This window comes from Sphaerodactylus townsendi, linkage group LG05, assembly GCF_021028975.2.
Source record: "Sphaerodactylus townsendi isolate TG3544 linkage group LG05, MPM_Stown_v2.3, whole genome shotgun sequence".
NCBI classification, from domain to species: Eukaryota; Metazoa; Chordata; class Lepidosauria; order Squamata; family Sphaerodactylidae; genus Sphaerodactylus; species Sphaerodactylus townsendi.
The window spans coordinates 26,730,828-26,748,403 of NC_059429.1; the positions used below are offsets into that span (position 1 = coordinate 26,730,828).

General features: G+C 47.8%; 1 protein-coding gene across 1 annotated transcript in view; it reads left to right on the plus strand.

The window, feature by feature from the left end:
- The window catches only part of PAPPA2 (pappalysin 2), a 132,350-nt gene that overhangs the window by 17,032 nt on the left and 97,742 nt on the right, over window positions 1-17,576 (plus strand). The window contains exon 2 of the mRNA XM_048497826.1: window positions 600-1,616. Within this exon, the coding sequence (XP_048353783.1) occupies window positions 600-1,616 (1,017 nt within the window). The remainder of the gene's footprint in view (window positions 1-599; window positions 1,617-17,576) is intronic.

Here is a 17,576-nt window from a genome sequence, read left to right on the forward strand (position 1 = left end):
CTGTTTTCATCTTGTTCTTGACTAACTGAGAAATCCTCCTCCCAGGAATTGTAGATTGTAGAAGAGGATTTAGCGAGGGCTTTGCAGCATTCTCAGTAAACTACAGGTTCCCAGCTAGAATTCCTGGAGGGACACCACAGTGTTCCAGTTGGTTTAAATGTAGAGTAGAGAGTTTGGATTTATATCCCCCCTTTCTGTCCTGCAGGAGACTCAAAGGGGCTTACAATCTCCTTGCCCTTCCCCCCTCACAACAAACACCCTGTGAGGTAGGTGGGTCTGAGAGAGCTCCGAGAAGCTGTGACTAGCCCAAGGCCACCCATGTGTGGGAGTGTACATGTGTGGGAGTGTACAGGCTAATCTGAATTCCCCAGATAAGCCTCCACAGCTCAGGCGACAGAGCTGGGAATCAAACCCGGTTCCTCCAGATTAGATACACGAGCTCTTAACCTCCTACGCCACTGCTGTTGTGGCTGGCCCTTAAGTGTGTTGTATTGCTTTTGATGCTCTTCAGCACTGAGAGAAGATCCCTCCCTCCCATCTTACCAGTTCTGCCTGCCCCTGTTTCTCTGTTTTCAAAATCTTCTTTCTTCCTTGTGCAGGTGTGTTTGACAATTGCTCTCACGTTGCCAGTGACAAGGGTTGGATTTTGGGCATCCGCTCACAGGAGAAGCTGGGGAAGAAAGATGCCCGCTTCTTTTTCTCAGTCCGGACGGACCGTGTCAAGAGATCCTCTGTCATATTGGCACACCACCGCTATCAGTTCAACACCTGGACCCACCTTGCTGCCACCTACAATGGGCACCAGATGTTGCTGTACCTCAACGGGGAGCGTGTCGCTCGTAGTTCCCAGCAGTCAGGTGCCCTGCACAGCCCGTACATGGCCTCCTGTCGCACCTTGATTTTGGGCGGTGACAACTCAGAGGATGGGCACAATTTTCGGGGGCATGTGACCCTGCTAGCTCTTTGGAGTGTCGCTCTGCCACAGGAGAAACTTCAGCGGGCCTTCTTGAGAAAGATTGAAGATAGGGAGTCAGCTATACTATTCAGTGCCAGGTTCAGCCGCTTAGATCAGCAGTGGGTGGCATTTAAGGATGGGACCTACCCCCTGGTGGAATCCTTCCAAGCCCCAGAACCTCAAGTTCTGTCCCCGTTCTTGCCGCCTCCTTGTGGACAGACTGCCTGCGACAACGTGGAATTGATCTCCCACTACAACAGCCACTGGCCGCTGAGGAATGAAAAAGTGGTGCGCTATCGTGTGGTCAACATCCATGACGACGACGGGTTGCATCCTACCGTCACCCTGGAGCAGATAGTCCATCAGCATCGAGCCCTGAGCAAGGCCTTCGGTCCTTATAACATCACTTGGCAGCTGAACTTTCATGAGGAGTACAACTCCTTGCTCCGTTACCGTGCTATCCTCATGAACTGCGAGCCCGGCAAGATTGGCAACGAGGTCTGCGACCCGGAATGCGAGCACCCGCTGACCGGCTATGACGGAGGGGACTGCCGGCGGCTGGCACGCTGCTACACCTGGGAACGCAGAGACGGTGTTTGCAACATGGAGTGCAATAACATGATGAACGATTTTGACGATGGAGACTGCTGCAACCCCAGGGATCTGATCTTAACGCGGAGGGAAGACTCCAGTTTCCACCCTCGGATTCTCCAATAATCCGTCGTAAGCAGCAGGAAGGTCCTGGGGCCAGTCCAGGGCCTTTGGTCACTCTGATCGAGATGACCTTGTTCTCTCCGAGCTGTGTCGAAGCCAGGTTTCTGCGGCAAGGGCTTATCTCTGATTAGAGGGAGCTGTGGAGCAACTGAAGGCCGAGATCTGTTACTTTGCTTGTGGGCACTGTGGAAGAGTCTGGCAGGTCTCCCTTGGGGAAAAACCGTAGCTAGTACCTATTTGTTCCGTTGCATACTGTTGTTCATTACAGGTCTCCCTTGGGGACAGAATGCTGGACTAGGTGAACCTATTGGTCTGATTCTTCAGGGCTTTTTGACAATATTCTGACTTTATTTATTTGTTTATTTATTTGTAAGTGGCTAAACTACCAGAGTCGGCGTGGTGTAGTGGTTCAAAGCAGGGGCACTCTTGTCTGGAGAACTGGGTTTGATTCCCTGCTCTTCCACTTGAGCTGTAGAGGCTTATCTGGTGAACTAGATTAGCTTGTGCACTCCAACACCTGCCAGCTGGGTGACCTTGGGCTAGTCACAGTTCTTCAGAGCTCTCTCAGCCCCACCTACCTCACAGGGTGTTTGTTGTGAGGGAGAGAAGAGAAAGGAGATTGTAAGCCCCTTTGAGTCTCCTTACAGGAGAGAAAGGGGGGGGGATATAAATCCAAAGTCTTCTTTTTCATCTTATACCAAAGGCTGTAGGAGGCTTACACTGGTTAAAACAGTAAAAAAATTACAATGAAAACATCATACATACATTATAACAATTAAAACAAAACAATAAAAATAGCATAAAATCATTTTATCCAGCAAAGGCCCTATGAGCTTGAACAGTGCCATGCTGTGAAGAGAATGTCTAATAAGATATGTGTTCAAGGGTTACACCTCCTGGTTGGAAAGCAAGTTGGACTGGTTGGAAAGCAAGTGTGGTCACTCTTGCAACAGTGCTGCAGTTTTCCCTGGAAGAAATGAATCATAGCCATTTGCTTCAGAGGGGTAATGTGAATGGGATTTCTTGGAGGAACCATTGTGGCAGCAGTCTAAGGGCCAACTAGACGTGACGGCATCTCCAGGGCTGACCCAAGGGCACTGTGGGTGCCATTTTAAAGCGATTTAAGAGTGTCAATGTGTGGGCTTAGGCATTTGTTATCTTCCATGACTTTTTAAATGTTGAAACAGCTGTGAGGCCTGTCTGTGTGTGGGCGGCCATTGTGGTACTGAAAGGGGCTCAAGAGGGCTTTACTTTCTTCCCGTAATGTCAGTGATTAAGGTGTAACTTGGTCTTCAGTGTATCATCAAAGGCTTTTATGGCTGGAATCAAGTGGCTGTTGTGTGTTTTCTGGGCTGTGTGGTCTGGTAGTTTTTGCTCCTAACGTTTTATCTGCATCTATGGCTGACATCTTCAGAGGCATGTCTTGCTGTGATGTACCTCTGAAGATGCCAGCCATAGATGCAAGTGGAACGTTAGGAAGAAAAACTATCAGACCATGGCCACACACCCCGGAAAACCTACAACAGCCAAACTTGGCCTTGTTCACAAGGTCTCATGCCAGGCTCTGTTTCGTGGTCAGGTCAGTGTTTGTCTGTGCGTGTAGCATATATGGGAGAGAGAGGTTGCTACAGTGCTTCTTAAAAATGTATGTGCATAACTTATTATTCTCATGCAGCAGATGGTGAACTGAGACTCAGAAGTATTCAGTTAAGTCGGTAGGGAACTTCATGCCAGAGTCCACCATCTCCCAGATCTACATCTCTAATTGATGAATTAAATGCCATTTGTTTATTTGAAGAAGATGAAGAAGAGTTTGGATTTATATCACACCTTTCACTCCTGTAGGGAGCCTCAAGGTGGCTTACAAGCTGCTTTCCCTTCATCTCCCCACAACAGACACCTTGTGAGGTAGGTGGGGCTGAGAGAGTTCTGAAGAAGAACTACCAGCCCAAGGTCACCCAGTAGGAATGTCGGAGTGCAGAAACGCATTTGGTTCACCAGATAAGCCTCTGCCACTCAGGTGGAGGAGTGGGGAATCTAACCTGGTTCTCCAGATTAGAATCCACCATCTCTTAACCACTACACTACGCAGAATTTTCATCCTGCTATCCTGAGGCCCTTAAGGTTACCTTTCTGCTTACTAGGTCCACCTGTCAGAATCAACCACTTCATGCACTGAGTATGGTGGATATTGGCCATACTGTCAGAGGGGATTGTTTATAGTAAAAAAAAATACATTCATGAAGTGCATGCCAGCCTTTGCGTCTCATAGAAGTGGCATTGTTGAAGGTCATGTGCGTAGGAAATGTGTAGTACAAATAATGTCAATGGAAGGTGTTGATTTTAGTGGGATAGCAGCCATGGGCAAATATTGTGCTGTTGAAAGTATAGAGGGAGGGGGAAGAGCAATCTGTGTGGTGTTTTGTCCCTCCTCGCCCCATTATATACCCATGCATATTGGTCACCATCGATTGAATGTTGTATACGTCAACCTGCATTCCTCTCTGTATCTAGAGCTGAGTGGGAGGCTCTTGCATGATACTTAAAGGGGTTTTTGCAACACACATCTGTTTCTGTGTATTTTATCTTGATGCATTTATTCACTTTCTTTTTGATTCAACATGTTGTCAAAGCAATTTACACACTTTTTGAAGTCACAGTTGACATGAGAGAAAAATCATTACAAAATACCTGTGAAAGTTGGACTATTTCTTTTCAGTTGTCATCTTTTGTCACAGGTAGAGGGAGACCCGTCGCCTGGTCTCGTTAGATCTCAGAAGCTAAGCAGGATCGGCCCTGGTTGGTACTGGGATGGGAGACCACCGAGGGTTACCAAAGGCCACTGTGCAGAGGAAGGTGATGGCAAACCACCTCTGTTAGTCTGTTCTTTGAAAGCCCTAGTGCAGGGGTCTGCAACCTTTGGCTCTCCAGATGTTCATGGACTACAACTCCTATCAGCCCCTGCCGGCATGGCCAATTGGCTGATGGGAAGTGTAGTCCATGAACATCTGGAGAGCCGCAGGATGCAGACCCCTGCCCTAGTGAGACAGCTAAGCCAGCGACAACTTGATGGTGCTTTACACACACACACGAGAAGACCATGCTGTACCTGAACCTTATGCACAATCACTACTTTGTCCAAAAGTGGCAGCATCTGTATTTGCAACCTTTGTATACATGTTCAAGAATGGAGGGTTCTGGTGTGCATGCCCTGAAGTGGAAAATATGCCTGTCACTGATTGCTGTGGGCTTTCTGGGCTGTGTGGCCAGTGTCTGGTAGATCTTGTCCCTAATGTCTTGCCTGTATCTGTGGCTGCCAACTTCAGAGGTGCATCACAGAGAAGTGCGTAACACACTTCTTACTGTGATACGCCTCTGAAGTTGCCAGCCACAGATGCAGGTGAAACATTAGGAACAAGATCTACCAGACCACCGCCACACAGTCCGGAAAGCCCACAACAACCAGTCACGTCCGGCCGTGAAAACCTTCGACAGTACATGCCTATCACTGTTTTCAGACAAAATGGCAATTATGCATACTGGGAGGGTCGAATGAAACACATTCTCCCCATATCTGAGAACAGACATGATGACTGAAAAGGGCTACTGTCAGCAGCCATTCTGATCAGGTTGTATTCTCAGTTTCGCTATCTGGAGGAGGTTCATTTTTGTGGCAGGTGTATGAAGTAACCGTGGTTTTGCCTGGTGTTTTAGAAAACGTGTTGACATGGCCTTCTCACTCTAGTGGAGGGAGGGGAGGGGGGAGGGGTGGGGTGGCATGCAAGGGAGGGGTGGGAAAGGGCCTGGCAGCTGGACCTGGCCCATCCACCCTAGCGGAGGGGAGGGAGTGGCATGCAAGGGAGGGGAGGGATGGCATGCAAGGGAGGGGAGGGAAAGGGAAGGGGCCCAGCATCTGGACCTAGTTGAGGGAGGGGGAGGGGAGGGAGGGGGAGGGGTGGGGTGGCATGCAAGGGAGGGGAGGAAGGGATGGGAGGGAGGGAGGGGTGGCATGCAAAACCTGGCCCCATTTTTTCCCTTCATGTATACAATAATCATTTTATTTAGTGTGGGTTTTAAAAAATGCATTAACTAAAAGTTTGTGTGTGTGCAATATTTTCCTTTGGGTGTCAGGAAGAAGGCAAAGAGAAGGTTAGATGGATGTCTTTTAATCAGAGAATTCTAGAAAGTGGTGGTACTCTGTGTAGTAGCCAGTCTCATAATGTCTGAGAATGCAGGCTGAAGACCCCTCTATCTTCAGTCCTGAGGGAATGAGAAAAAAAGGAGATACAAAGCCTACATTAGCAGGCATGCTTATTGGCATTACAAGTACAATGTTAATGAAAATGGAATAACTAAACATTTAAGCATCAGTATTCTTGCTGTGTTGCAACTAAGAAGAGTGACAACATACAGGCATTCTGTGTGATATGAGTGGTACAAACTCGCAATCTCTGTCCCAAAAGCCAGTGCCTTGAAATGTAGCCCACAAATGTTAATGCAAATTCTACCACATCTGTGGTGTTCAGTCTTCATCGAAAACCTAGATCATATTCAAGGGCCATGAGAATTTGGATGCTCGTCATAAAATATTTGCTGCTGTCTCATGCATTTACTATGATCTTGGGTTCCTCTTTGATAAATGGTGGCTTGGATTCTAAGCAGTGCAGGCTGAATTGTGCTTCAGGGTGGCGGCTCCCCCCCCTCCCCCGGCCTCTGTTCTGACTGCTTCCTTTTGTGCCCTCTGAAATCATACTGCAAGGGAAAGTTGAAGACAGAAGGAAAGGGAGAAGACCTGACGTAAGATGGATTCACTCAATTAAAGAAACCGTAGCTCTCAGCAATGCTGTTAAAGATAGGAGGTTTTGGAGGTCATTAATTCATTGGGTTGTACCAGTGTGATTCAGTGGTTGGGGTGTTGGACTAGGATCTGGGAAACCCAGGTTTGAATCCCTACTCAGCCATGGACACTTGCTGGGTGACAAATTTTGGCTTCAAACCTGGTCTATATTGGGGTATGAGACCTCCAAGGTTTACCAGGGCCATGATGCAGAGGCAGACAGTCAGAGGCATAGCTGGGCCAAACTGCATCTGGTGCGCATACTATATTTTCCGCCCCCCGCGCCCCCCTGCCGCTCTGCCCTTCCCCCCCCCCCGCGGCACCCCTCCGTGGCGCTTTCCCTTCTCCCCTTCTCACACTTACCTTAGTTTCTTTCCTTTTTCAGAACTTTTTCAGCCTGCAAAAATCCTGTTCTCAGTAAAAACATCCTAATGGGAACTATACTTCCCAGGAGACCTTGTGAGCCCCAAGGTCTCCTGGGAACTGTAGTTCCTCAGGCCGCGGGGGGCGCTGCTGGGGGGTACCACAGAGAGGGTGGGGGAAAGGGGGAGGGACCTGGGGCAATTTTCTGCGCCCCCAGGCATGCACCTGGTGCACTGCGCACCCCCCGTTTCCTTGTAGCTTCACCACTGCAGACAGTGGCAAACTACCTTTGAATGACTTCTGCTTTGAAGACCTTTCAGTTCATCATTACTCAGCTGTGACTTGATAGACAAAAAGTAAAAGTGAAAAGAGTTGTACTGACATTCCAGGGTGCCATGGGAAGAGGGAATGAGAAATCAATGTTTAAATCTGTTGTGTGGATATTTCACCCCAAGTTGCAGTTTTCTCATGAGGCAGTGAATGTGTGCACCTTTGAATGGGAGTACCTTTTAAACAGTGTTCACTTCAGTGATTTCTTGCGGCCACATAAGAATAAGAGTTTGGATTTATATCCCCCCTTTCTCTCCTGTAAGGAGACTCAAAGGAGCTTACAATCTCCTTTCCCTTCCTGCTGTCTACTACAAACACCCTGTGAGGTGGGTGAGGCTGAGAGAGAGCTCCGAAGAACTACGACTAGGCCAAGGTCGCCCAGCTGGCATGTGTTGGGAGTGCACAGGCTAATCTAGTTCACCAGATAAGCCTCTACAGCTCTAGTGGCAGAGCAGGGAATCAAACCTGGTTCTCCAGATTAGAGTGCACCTGCTCTGAACCACTACACCCTTTTTGGCTGTACCTTCCGGTGCAGACTGTGAGAGACGAGGCTCCTGTCTTAGAAATACTGTTTCTTCCTCTCCCTGGCCCCAAGGGGGTGTGTGTTTTTAAAATGCTGATCCCGAAATAAACATGAATATTAGCAATCAGAGTCTGTGGGACTCCCTTTAAGTCCAAGAGAAAGCCTCACTGGAAGGATTTAGCTAGCGTTTTGGTTGGCAAGTTCCATTGAAAACTGTTAGTGCTGTTTAAACGAATACATTGTTTTCAGTTTGCTTTGGCTCAGCCGAGGCCATTATTTTTAGGAAATAGGAATTGTTCCTATTCAGACTGAGGGGGGCAGGCCAGAGGCTGTGGAACCCGGAGGCTCCACAGCCCTTCGCTCCAAACAAGTATAAAAGAGGCCACGAGAGAGAGAGAAATCCAAGCACCAGGGAACCTCTGCTGCCAAGGCCAACATTGTGGGAGTTGAAGTAGTCTTGGGTTTTTAGTTTAAAAAAAAATGGTATCGAGTTTAAAAATACGATCTTTACATTGCATAGCCTTCCCAGTAAATTATCCCAAGGACCCTTCTACGTACAAGGGGAAAAGGTGAACGTCTAGGATTTTGGTCTGTTTACACAGAGCTGCTAACCTGGAATGCCAAGACGCTTGGCTCTGAATAGGGAGTGGGATTTATATGTTTAGAATCTGATATCATATATGAAAGAGTATGGAAGCAAAAGCTTTTGCCGCCAGGAGGTAGCAGTACTGGCAAGTTCCTTTTATAAACAGAGTTCAGAAACAAATAGACTTGGCTCTTGTCCTGGATTTGTCACAGTCAAGGCTGTAGCGAAAGATATAGGAATTTTCGGCTCTCGCCGTCAGGAAGCACCAGAACTCAAACTAGGAATTTCCGGATCTGCACTCTAATCCCTTGTGGTGAGCCACTCAGGACTGCGATGCTGTAGGTTCTCAGGGCTACGCTGCTTTCCCAAGCTCCAGGATAAGGTTATTTCTTTGGGATGTCTCTTGGTTTCCCCTGACCTGATGGGCCTCTGTAGGCGTCTCCGTCAGCCAGTTCTGTCTGCTGGGTCAATACCGGGAATTTGCACTCTCTGCCTTGCCGACTCTGTTGGTTACCCACGGTCAATCCTTCTCCTAACACTCATCCATTTGGGACGTGTTTTATAAGGCAACATCTTACTGACTGTTTTACGCCTTTCAGCAAATCTCATGGTTCAGATCTCTGCTGGCTTCGTTCTGCTAGGCTTAGCACGAGACAGTCGGCCAAAAAAAGAGCAAACCTTGGACAGAGTTAGCCCGCACATAACACAAATATTGATTCTGCAGATCTGCACAATTGGCCGTTGATGCTCACTCTTTTTGATGGCTGCCAGAAATGGCACAGGGCGGCGTGCTGAGGGGTAAGCTCCTCTCAGCTTGGATCTGCGTGGTAAATACAACTTCTTTCTCAAACAGAGTTGTCCTCTTCTAAGTGCATTGAGGTCAGTGGGCTTAGGGGTCTGCAACCTGCAGCTCTCCAGATGTTCACAAGCTACACTTCCCATCAGCCCCTGTCAGCATGGCCAACATCTGGAGAGCCGCAGGTTGCAGACCCCAGAAGGATGCAACTGTGCTTAGGATTGCAGTGTACCTATTGTGTAGTATTGAACTTGAATATGTGGATGGAACTTTCCTATTGATTCTGCTGAGGAGAACCATGCCTGTAGGTAGAGTTCAAGTGTGTATTACATTCCAGAGCTGAAAACTTGCAATAACAAAAGTGTGTGTGGTGGGGGGGTGTGTGCTTTGTAGCTCAGAGGAAGAGCATGTGCTTTGCACACAGAAGGCCCCAGGTTCAATTCTTGGCATCTCCAGTCCGAAAAACAACAACAATTGAAGTCAGTGATGTGAAAGATCTCTGCCTTCTGTCCGAATAGACAATACCTGCCTCGATTGATGTTTGGTCTGATGCAGTTTAAGGCTGTGATGATGCACTAGATCAGAGGCGTATGGGGGGAAAATGGCGCCTGGAGTCAACTTGTTCTCCGTGTTCCCCACCCGAGCCCTGCCACCCCAAGCTCCCTGCAGCCGGGCTTCTGCCCTCCCCAGAGCCTGGGGAGAGCAGGACCTGACCTACATGGACGTTCTTTTAAAAGTAGTGAGGCTGGGGGGGGGGGAGGGCAGGGCTCGGCGGAGGGAAAGGAGGAGGGGAGGGAGGAGGAGGGGTGGAGCGCCGCCCCGCTGCTGTCCACTGCAGCCCCCTGCCCCCTCTTCCTGGAGGCAGGATGCTGCTCTCCCCAGGGCCTGGGGAGGGTAGAAGCTGGCCTGCAGGGAGGCCAAGAGAGGGGTGGGTGCTGCATTTTCCCTGGATATAACATAGGCAATTGGTGTACTACCCTGCTTTCCTCTACTTTTAAGGAGTCTGAAAGCATCTGCCGCTCTCCACAATAGACATCTTGTGGGGTGGGTGGGAATGGGAGAGAGTTCTGAGAGAACTGTAACTAGCCAAAGATCCCCCAGCAGGCTTTGTGTGGGGGAGTGGGGAAACCAACCCAGTTCACCTATTAGTGTGTATGTATGTATGCATGTATTTCATCCTAACCTATACCCAAAAGCCTCAGGGTAGGTTACAACATAAGAGCCATAAAATTCAATACCACCTAAAAACGATCAATAAAACCTGTTTAAAATTCATAAAAGCCGATTAAAAATTCATAAAGCCTGTTTAAAAATTAATTATTTTACCAAGAGGGGAAAACCATCTCTTCAACCCAAAGCAAAAACAAATAGGTACGTCTTTACCACTTTCCTGGATTTATATAATGAAGATGCTTGATTCGCCTCAAGGGGGGAGATTGTGCTACAATCATGGGGCCAGTCTACCACTCATGCGGAGGAGCGGAGAAGCAAACCCAGATCTCCAGATTAGAGCCTGTCACTGTTTACCTCTAATTTCTTGTTTCCATGTGGCTTGGATTGAGGCTGGGTATTGAACTTCTCAGCGAGAACCAGAAGAGCAGGATGATGTCATGGTGGCAAGGCAGAAAAGTGACTAAATGCAGCTAGGGCTAGTGTCCAACTTTGGTGCGAATGTGTCAATACCCTGAAAATGAAATTGTTCTTAGGCTGTGACTATGCCGGTTGCATTTTCCTTGGACATAACAGGTTGCTGGCATGCTGCTGGCTGGATGATATCTCTGTTTAGGGCTTTACTTCCTACTATTTTTGTAGCAATGCCTCATTAAAGAGGTGTCCTTGAGCTACTGCAGTAAAACTGGACAAGCTATTGTAATTTTGTGTGAAGTGTAAAGTCATAGTGGTATACCTTCCCATGAGAAAATTCATGTGAGTTAGTGCTTAGGGCCTTTCAATCTGAAAGCTGCAAGAGTAAATTTTCTTGCAAGTCAGGGTAAAGTAGCTTGTCAAAGTTGTATGCAAGGAGGTGCATGAGGCTGTTGACTCCAGGGGCGTGTTATCATGCCCATCCCTAAGTAAATGTTCTTTGCAACAGCATCCCTGCTTATTGCTTGAACTATCCCCATCTGACTTGCTGTCCTATATGATTTGTCTACCAAACATTGCTCTTTATGGATTGCAGACGTGCAAAGAGCAGCACAGAAACAGGTAAGGAACACTGAGCTGAGAAACAAACCCAGCTCACTGGATTGATTAGAAGTTTCGGATCCTAGCATTTCTATCAGGCCTGGCTAATCCCTGTTACTACCTGCCAGTGGCGTAGGTGCAAATCCTTGTTCTCTTGAGTGCCTGAAGAGGATGCTGCGACTGGAGCATCTGTCATTCCCAATAACTGGCGAGCTGAGCTTCCAGTTTCCCAAGTTAAGCTTAAGTCAGATTCCCAAGTTAAGCCTGAGACTGCTTGACCCCAGTGCCCTGGGTTTGCAAGTGGTACCGTGGCACCGAGACCCCCAGGTGCCCTGGCTAGAGACGTGACATTTGAAGGCAAAGTCTTAATTAAGTTGGACCTTTCTGTTTGAAACTGCCCAAGTCACAGTTTTGAAAAGAAAACAAAAAATGCACCTTGAGATGCAAGAGCACTGGCAAAGGGCAATGTTTCCAGACCTGTTTATATGGAAGACCATCGTATCCCAGGCTCTTGTCAGCTCTCCCAGGCCTCCAAGCATAACGTACATCTTTCATCTTGTCCTGTTTTCTCAGATATTTGTTCAGCCAGCATATGCAGGAATACCATATATATCCAAATGCTATGAGTAAAGCACGTCTTAAGAAGGAAGCCAATTTGTGTGCCTTTATTCAAGTTGTACAGCTTGGTTTATAATGCAGTTCTAATACTTTTTGCTGGGCGCTACGGAGGGGATCCCTGGGAGGGTCAGAGCTGTGAGAAACGGCACCCCTTCCTATCTACTGAAAGTGCCCTCCCAACTCCTTTTGTAATTGAGTAGATCTATCTGAGCAAAACTCTGAGGTTCCTTCCGCACATACAGAATAATGCACTTTCAGTCCACTTTCACAATTGTTTGCAAGTGGATTTTGCTATTCCGCACAGTAAAATCCAGCTGCAAAGTGCATTGTAAGTGCATTATTCTGCGTATGCAGAAGGGGTCTGAATGTCTGCTTTGCAGGCATCTGGCTTCTCCCTGCCAGCTTTAATGGGATTGATGTCCTTTGAAAGGCAAGCCATGTGTAGTATCTTGGATTTCCTCCAGAGCCTATGAAAACACTTAGGAGTACTTGGAACATTCCCCCCACCAAAACCCCCAATAACAACAAAAAACCACGAGAACCAGTAGCATTCTTTTAAAACGGAAGTCTCAAGCTTGTTATTCTACCCTAGCAACTACCAGGTTGCTCCTTAAAAGGGCTATGCACGAAGAACAGGATTTCTCTGTGCACTGTCCTTTACTCAGTGCAGAGTTGAGTGTAGCTTGTAAAAGAAGCAAGCATAGAACCAGCGGTCAGAAGCCATGCTGTTTTCAAACACTGGAACTGAGGGAGAAATTGACCTAGTGCAGTGGTGGCGAACCTATGGCACGGGTGCCAGAGGTGGCACTCAGAGCCCTCTCTGTGGGCACGTGCGCACAGAGTTCGTCATGTGGGAGGGAAATCGCCCCCCCCACACACACACACATCTAGGCTGGCCTGGGCTGCTGGACCTCAGTGAGCAGGGAGGACTCGGCTGGTGGGCCTGGTGCCTGTGCTCCAGGTGGCTGCTGCCCTGGGGTGGGGCAGAGATGGTAGAGAGGCGCAGAGAGGTGCATGTGGGACTTGCTGGAGGCTACAGCAGGCTTGCCCCTGCTCGAGGGGGTTATTCAGGTTAAATTGCCGCGTTGGCACTTTGCGATAAATAAGTGGGTTTTGGGTTGCAATTTGGGCACTCGGTCTCGAAAAGGTTCACCACCACTGACCTAGTGTCTCTCATGGTAACCTACTCCTTCTGCTTCAGGTGTTCAGCCACACTGGCCTGTGAAAGAGCAAAATCTGAGTCCAGTGGCAATTTAAAGACGAGCTAGATTTCTTGGGTATGAGCTTTTGAGGGTCAAAGCTGGAGCGTATACCCTGGAACTCTTGTTCTTTAAGGTGCTCCTGAACTGAAGTCTGGCTCTTCTCCATCTGTGAAGACTCCGTCAGGCACTTCCAGTCCCCCCAGCATTTGGTTTGATGTCATCCCCTTCAGCTGAGGCAGGGAAGAGGTTGGCTCCCTGCCGGGTGCTCCATTCAGCCTCTCACTCAGACAGGCACGTGAGGTTCTAATGTAAATAGCAAAGGCTCTAATGCTGGAAACTCTCTGTTGTGTTTTTGGAGTGCAGGCCACTTAAAAGGGTTTTTACTACCCTTTTTTCGATTGGTCTGCATTCGCAAACGGTCTGCTGGTGAATCCGCATGCCGCACTCCAGCAGCTCTCGGGCCATTAAGGCCTAGCGGGTCAATAAACTGCCTCTTCAAAAAAATCTATTATGTTCCATTTGCAAGGGATTACCGCTTGCGGGATTGATTTTGTCTCTCAGCTCCCATTAAACAAAACAAAACAAAACAACCCCCAAGGAGCTGGAGCAGTAAGATACAGACTGAACTAAGATTTATTGGTGGAGGAAAATGATAGCCCATTAATGTGGTTCCCACTCCAAAATTCTCTCTTGAATATTTAGAGACATGCACATAATAATAATTGTTTATCACGTTTCATTCAACCCCGCTTCCAAGAAGCTCAGGCCAGTATTACGCGAGTCTTTTGCCCTATTTATTCTCATCACAACCTTGCAAGAGAGGGCAAGTTGAGAGAAGAGTCAGGCTGACTCAGTCTTTCATAGCACCAGAACCAAGTCAGGATTTGAATCCAGATCTTCCTGGCCCAAGTTTAACTCTTTCCTGCTTTTTCACAATATGTAGCCTATCCAGATGAATGTGGCCACAACTGTGTATGATGACTTATTAAGGACTGAATGAATCTGCTGTTTTCAGACTGCCTGGGTTTTCTCAGAGACCTGGGAGGCTTTGTTAGTCACAGATAATATGGGTCAGTGTAGTTGGTTGTTATTATTCATACTAACTAAGGCCCGGTGTGGGGCTATGGTTGGAGTGTTGGGCTAGGATCTGGCACGTCCAGGTTCGAATCCCCACTTAGGCTTGGAAACTCTGGGTGACCTTGGGGCAGTCACACACACGCTGTCCAGGACTGGGAATGAACCTATTATTCCTGGCCTCATTTACATGAACCAGGCCAAGTGCACAGGAAACAGAGTTCATCAAGATCCTGGGTAGTAGGGTGGTGGAAGCTGGCTGAGAGTGGAAGGAGGCAACAGACTAGACAGAGAAGAGGGCATCACTCAGGCCCCTTCCGCACAAGCAAAATAATGCACTTTCAATCCACTTTCACAATTGTTTGCAAGTGGATTTTGACTTCCGCACAGTAAAATCCAGCTGCAAAGTGCAATGAAAGTTAATTGAAAGTGCATTATTCTGCATGTGCAGAAGGGGCCTCGGAGAGCCAAGGAAGAGGGCTTTTTCCCAGGGAGCCAGAGAAGCCAGCTACGTGTGTCTTTGTACCAACATCATTGCAGACCCATGCTCCCAGCTGACCTGCAGTGGTTTCCCTTCTGCGTGCAACCTGTTCGCCTTCTTCTGTGCTCTTCATTTCTGTGTGGCAGAATCAAGGGCTCTGTCTCAGAGCCTCCCTTCTTGGCCAGACTTCTGCCTCCCTTCAGTCTCAATCCAGCTGCAATGCTGACCCTCCTGGTTGTAACATGTGCCTTCTCTGAAGCTCAGTGTTGCAAAATTGTAGAAAATGTCAATGTGGTCTACATTCTATTTTGTGTCTACATTCTATTTTGAAAACAGATCTGAAGCTTGGAGAAGAAGAAGAAAAAGAAAAGAAGAAGAGTTTGGATTTATATCCCCCCTTTCTCTCCTGCAGGAGACTCAAAGGGGCTTACAGTCTCCTTGCCCTTCCCCCCTCACAACAAACACCCTGTGAGGTGGGTGGGGCTGAGAGAGCTCAGAAGAACTGTGACTAGCCCAAGGTCACCCAGCTGGCGTGTGTGCGAGTGTACAGGCTAATCTGAATTCCTCAGATAAGCCTCCACAACTCAAGCGGCAGAGCTGGGAATCAAACCCGGTTCCTCCAGATCAGAGTGCACCTGCTCTTAGCCACTGCTCTTAGCCACTACGCCACTGCTGCTCTATGCTTTATGAGATCAAGAGCCTCTTCAAGGTGGGGACTTCCTTGGCACTTCCTTGGCACTCTTCAAGGTGGGGACTTCCTTGGCACTTCCAAGGTGGGGACTTCCTTCCACTGCTGCTCAAGCTTTATGAGATCAAGAGCCTCTTCAAAGTGGGGACTTCCTTGGCATTTCACCCTTCCGGCTCATGGAGAGATCTGTCCCAAACGCACTGGTCTCAGGAACGAGGTATGCAGGCTGTCAAAAGCCATGATGCTGAACATGGGGCTGCTTCTGAAATCAACAACTTTGTGTTATGTTCTTCCTTCTCTCTCTGTAACATTCAGGTAGATAAGCGGTTCATGGTACATCACAGTTCACAACTTTTGTTCCAAATCATAAGCTGGGGCAGGGGAGAAATAACAAGGGTATCTGCTGAGGGGAGGGGAGGATTTGACACAGGATTCCCATTTTCAGTGGCAGCACCATAACATCTCGTTCTAGATTTTGGACCAGAAAAGCAAACAAACAAATAAGCTAAACACATGTACACACAGAGAGAGAAATAAAAAGGGAGAAAAACCTAGGAGAATTTACTTGGAGTAACTAATTTTTAACTCTATATCTATAAACGTGAAATACCACTAACTGACTCACTGACTGACTCATCAATAGAACTAAAAAACCACCGAACCTACAAAGTTGAAATTTGGCATACCGGTTCATTATGTGATTTAGGTGCTCACATATTTTCAAAATATTCAGTTTTACTCGAGTTATTACACATTTACTGTTTTAACTGCTCATCTCTGGCCATCTGCGCGAACATTCTAAGGGCAAACCAGCCCCTCAGTCCATAGACTTGGTGCACGAACATTCTAAGGGTGACAGTTAAACACCACCAGCTTCATGTCCTTCACGTCCTTCACCATGGTGCGCCACTCTAACACCACCTTCCACAATGCATGTGAACCTATTTGAAAATAAACCCATCAGTCCACAGACAGGCGGTGAGGAAATATGCCGCATGTCACCCATCCCAAAGTTTACAAAAAGGCTGCAAAAAAGTATGCTGAATGTCACCCCGAAGTTAACAGACTGGCTGTGAAAAAGTACTCCTCCACCCACCCTCACGTTAACAACACCACTACAGCCAAATACTATCAAAATAGATTACAAACCACACTATCACCTTGGACTACTAAACATTTGTTGGGTTTTGCATATAGACATCAGATAGATTACTGTGGAGACAAGTTTATTGCTCTCGGCCTCCAATCAACCTTGTTCTTGGTGTCGTGCTCTGAAGTGGCAGGATGAGTCCCCAGGAATGTGCTGCAGTGGCGGTACAGTCCCTGCCCTTCAACCCAACCCTGAACCTCTTCACAGCCTTCTCACTCATCAGCATCCAGTGGCAGAACACTTCCTTTCTGCATCCCGAAAATACAACGGCTGCTTCCAAATGACGTCTTTTGGAGCCCACCAGGTGAAAGAGAGCAATAACACATTGCATTAGAAAAAGACAACTACAGGAAGCTGCTGCAAAATATGCAAAAACAAACCCATCAGTCCACAGACTGGCTGTGAGAAAATATGCTGCATGTCACCCCAAAGTTCACAAACAGGCTGTAAAGAAGTATGCTGAATGTCACCCTGAAATTCATAGAGAGCCTGTGATGAAGTATGCGTAGTGAAGCATGGGTTTCCTGCTAGTTTTTTATATGTTAAATCAATTAATGCTGTGCCCTTCTCCCTAATGCAGACACCAAGCCCCTTACACCCTCCATTTTATCCTCCATTTTCTGATACAAACAATGTTCCCAACTCCTGGGTTCCAACCAAGGACGTAGGTAAGGGCAGAGGGGGGATTTCCTCAGGTTCAAACCCCCCCCCCCCATTACATGTCCGAAGCTCCGTCTCTCATTTGTGGGTTTTTTGTATTTTTTCCAGTGTTATTTCCGTTTTTGGCCTGCAGGAGGCGCATTTTCTAGGCTAGGAACACCAAAACTTCAGGAGACTCTCCTGCTGATATCAGCCAGGTTTGGTGAAGTTTGGTCTAGAGGGTCCAAAGCTATGGACTCCCAAAGGGGGTGCCCCATCCCCCATTGTTTCCAATGGGAGCTAATAGGAGATGGGGCTACACCTTTGAGGGTCCATAACATTGGCCCTCCTGAACCAAACTTCACCTAACCTGGGTGGTATCATCAGGAGAGTCTCCGAAAGATACCCTGAAAGTTTGGTGCTGCTACCTTAACAA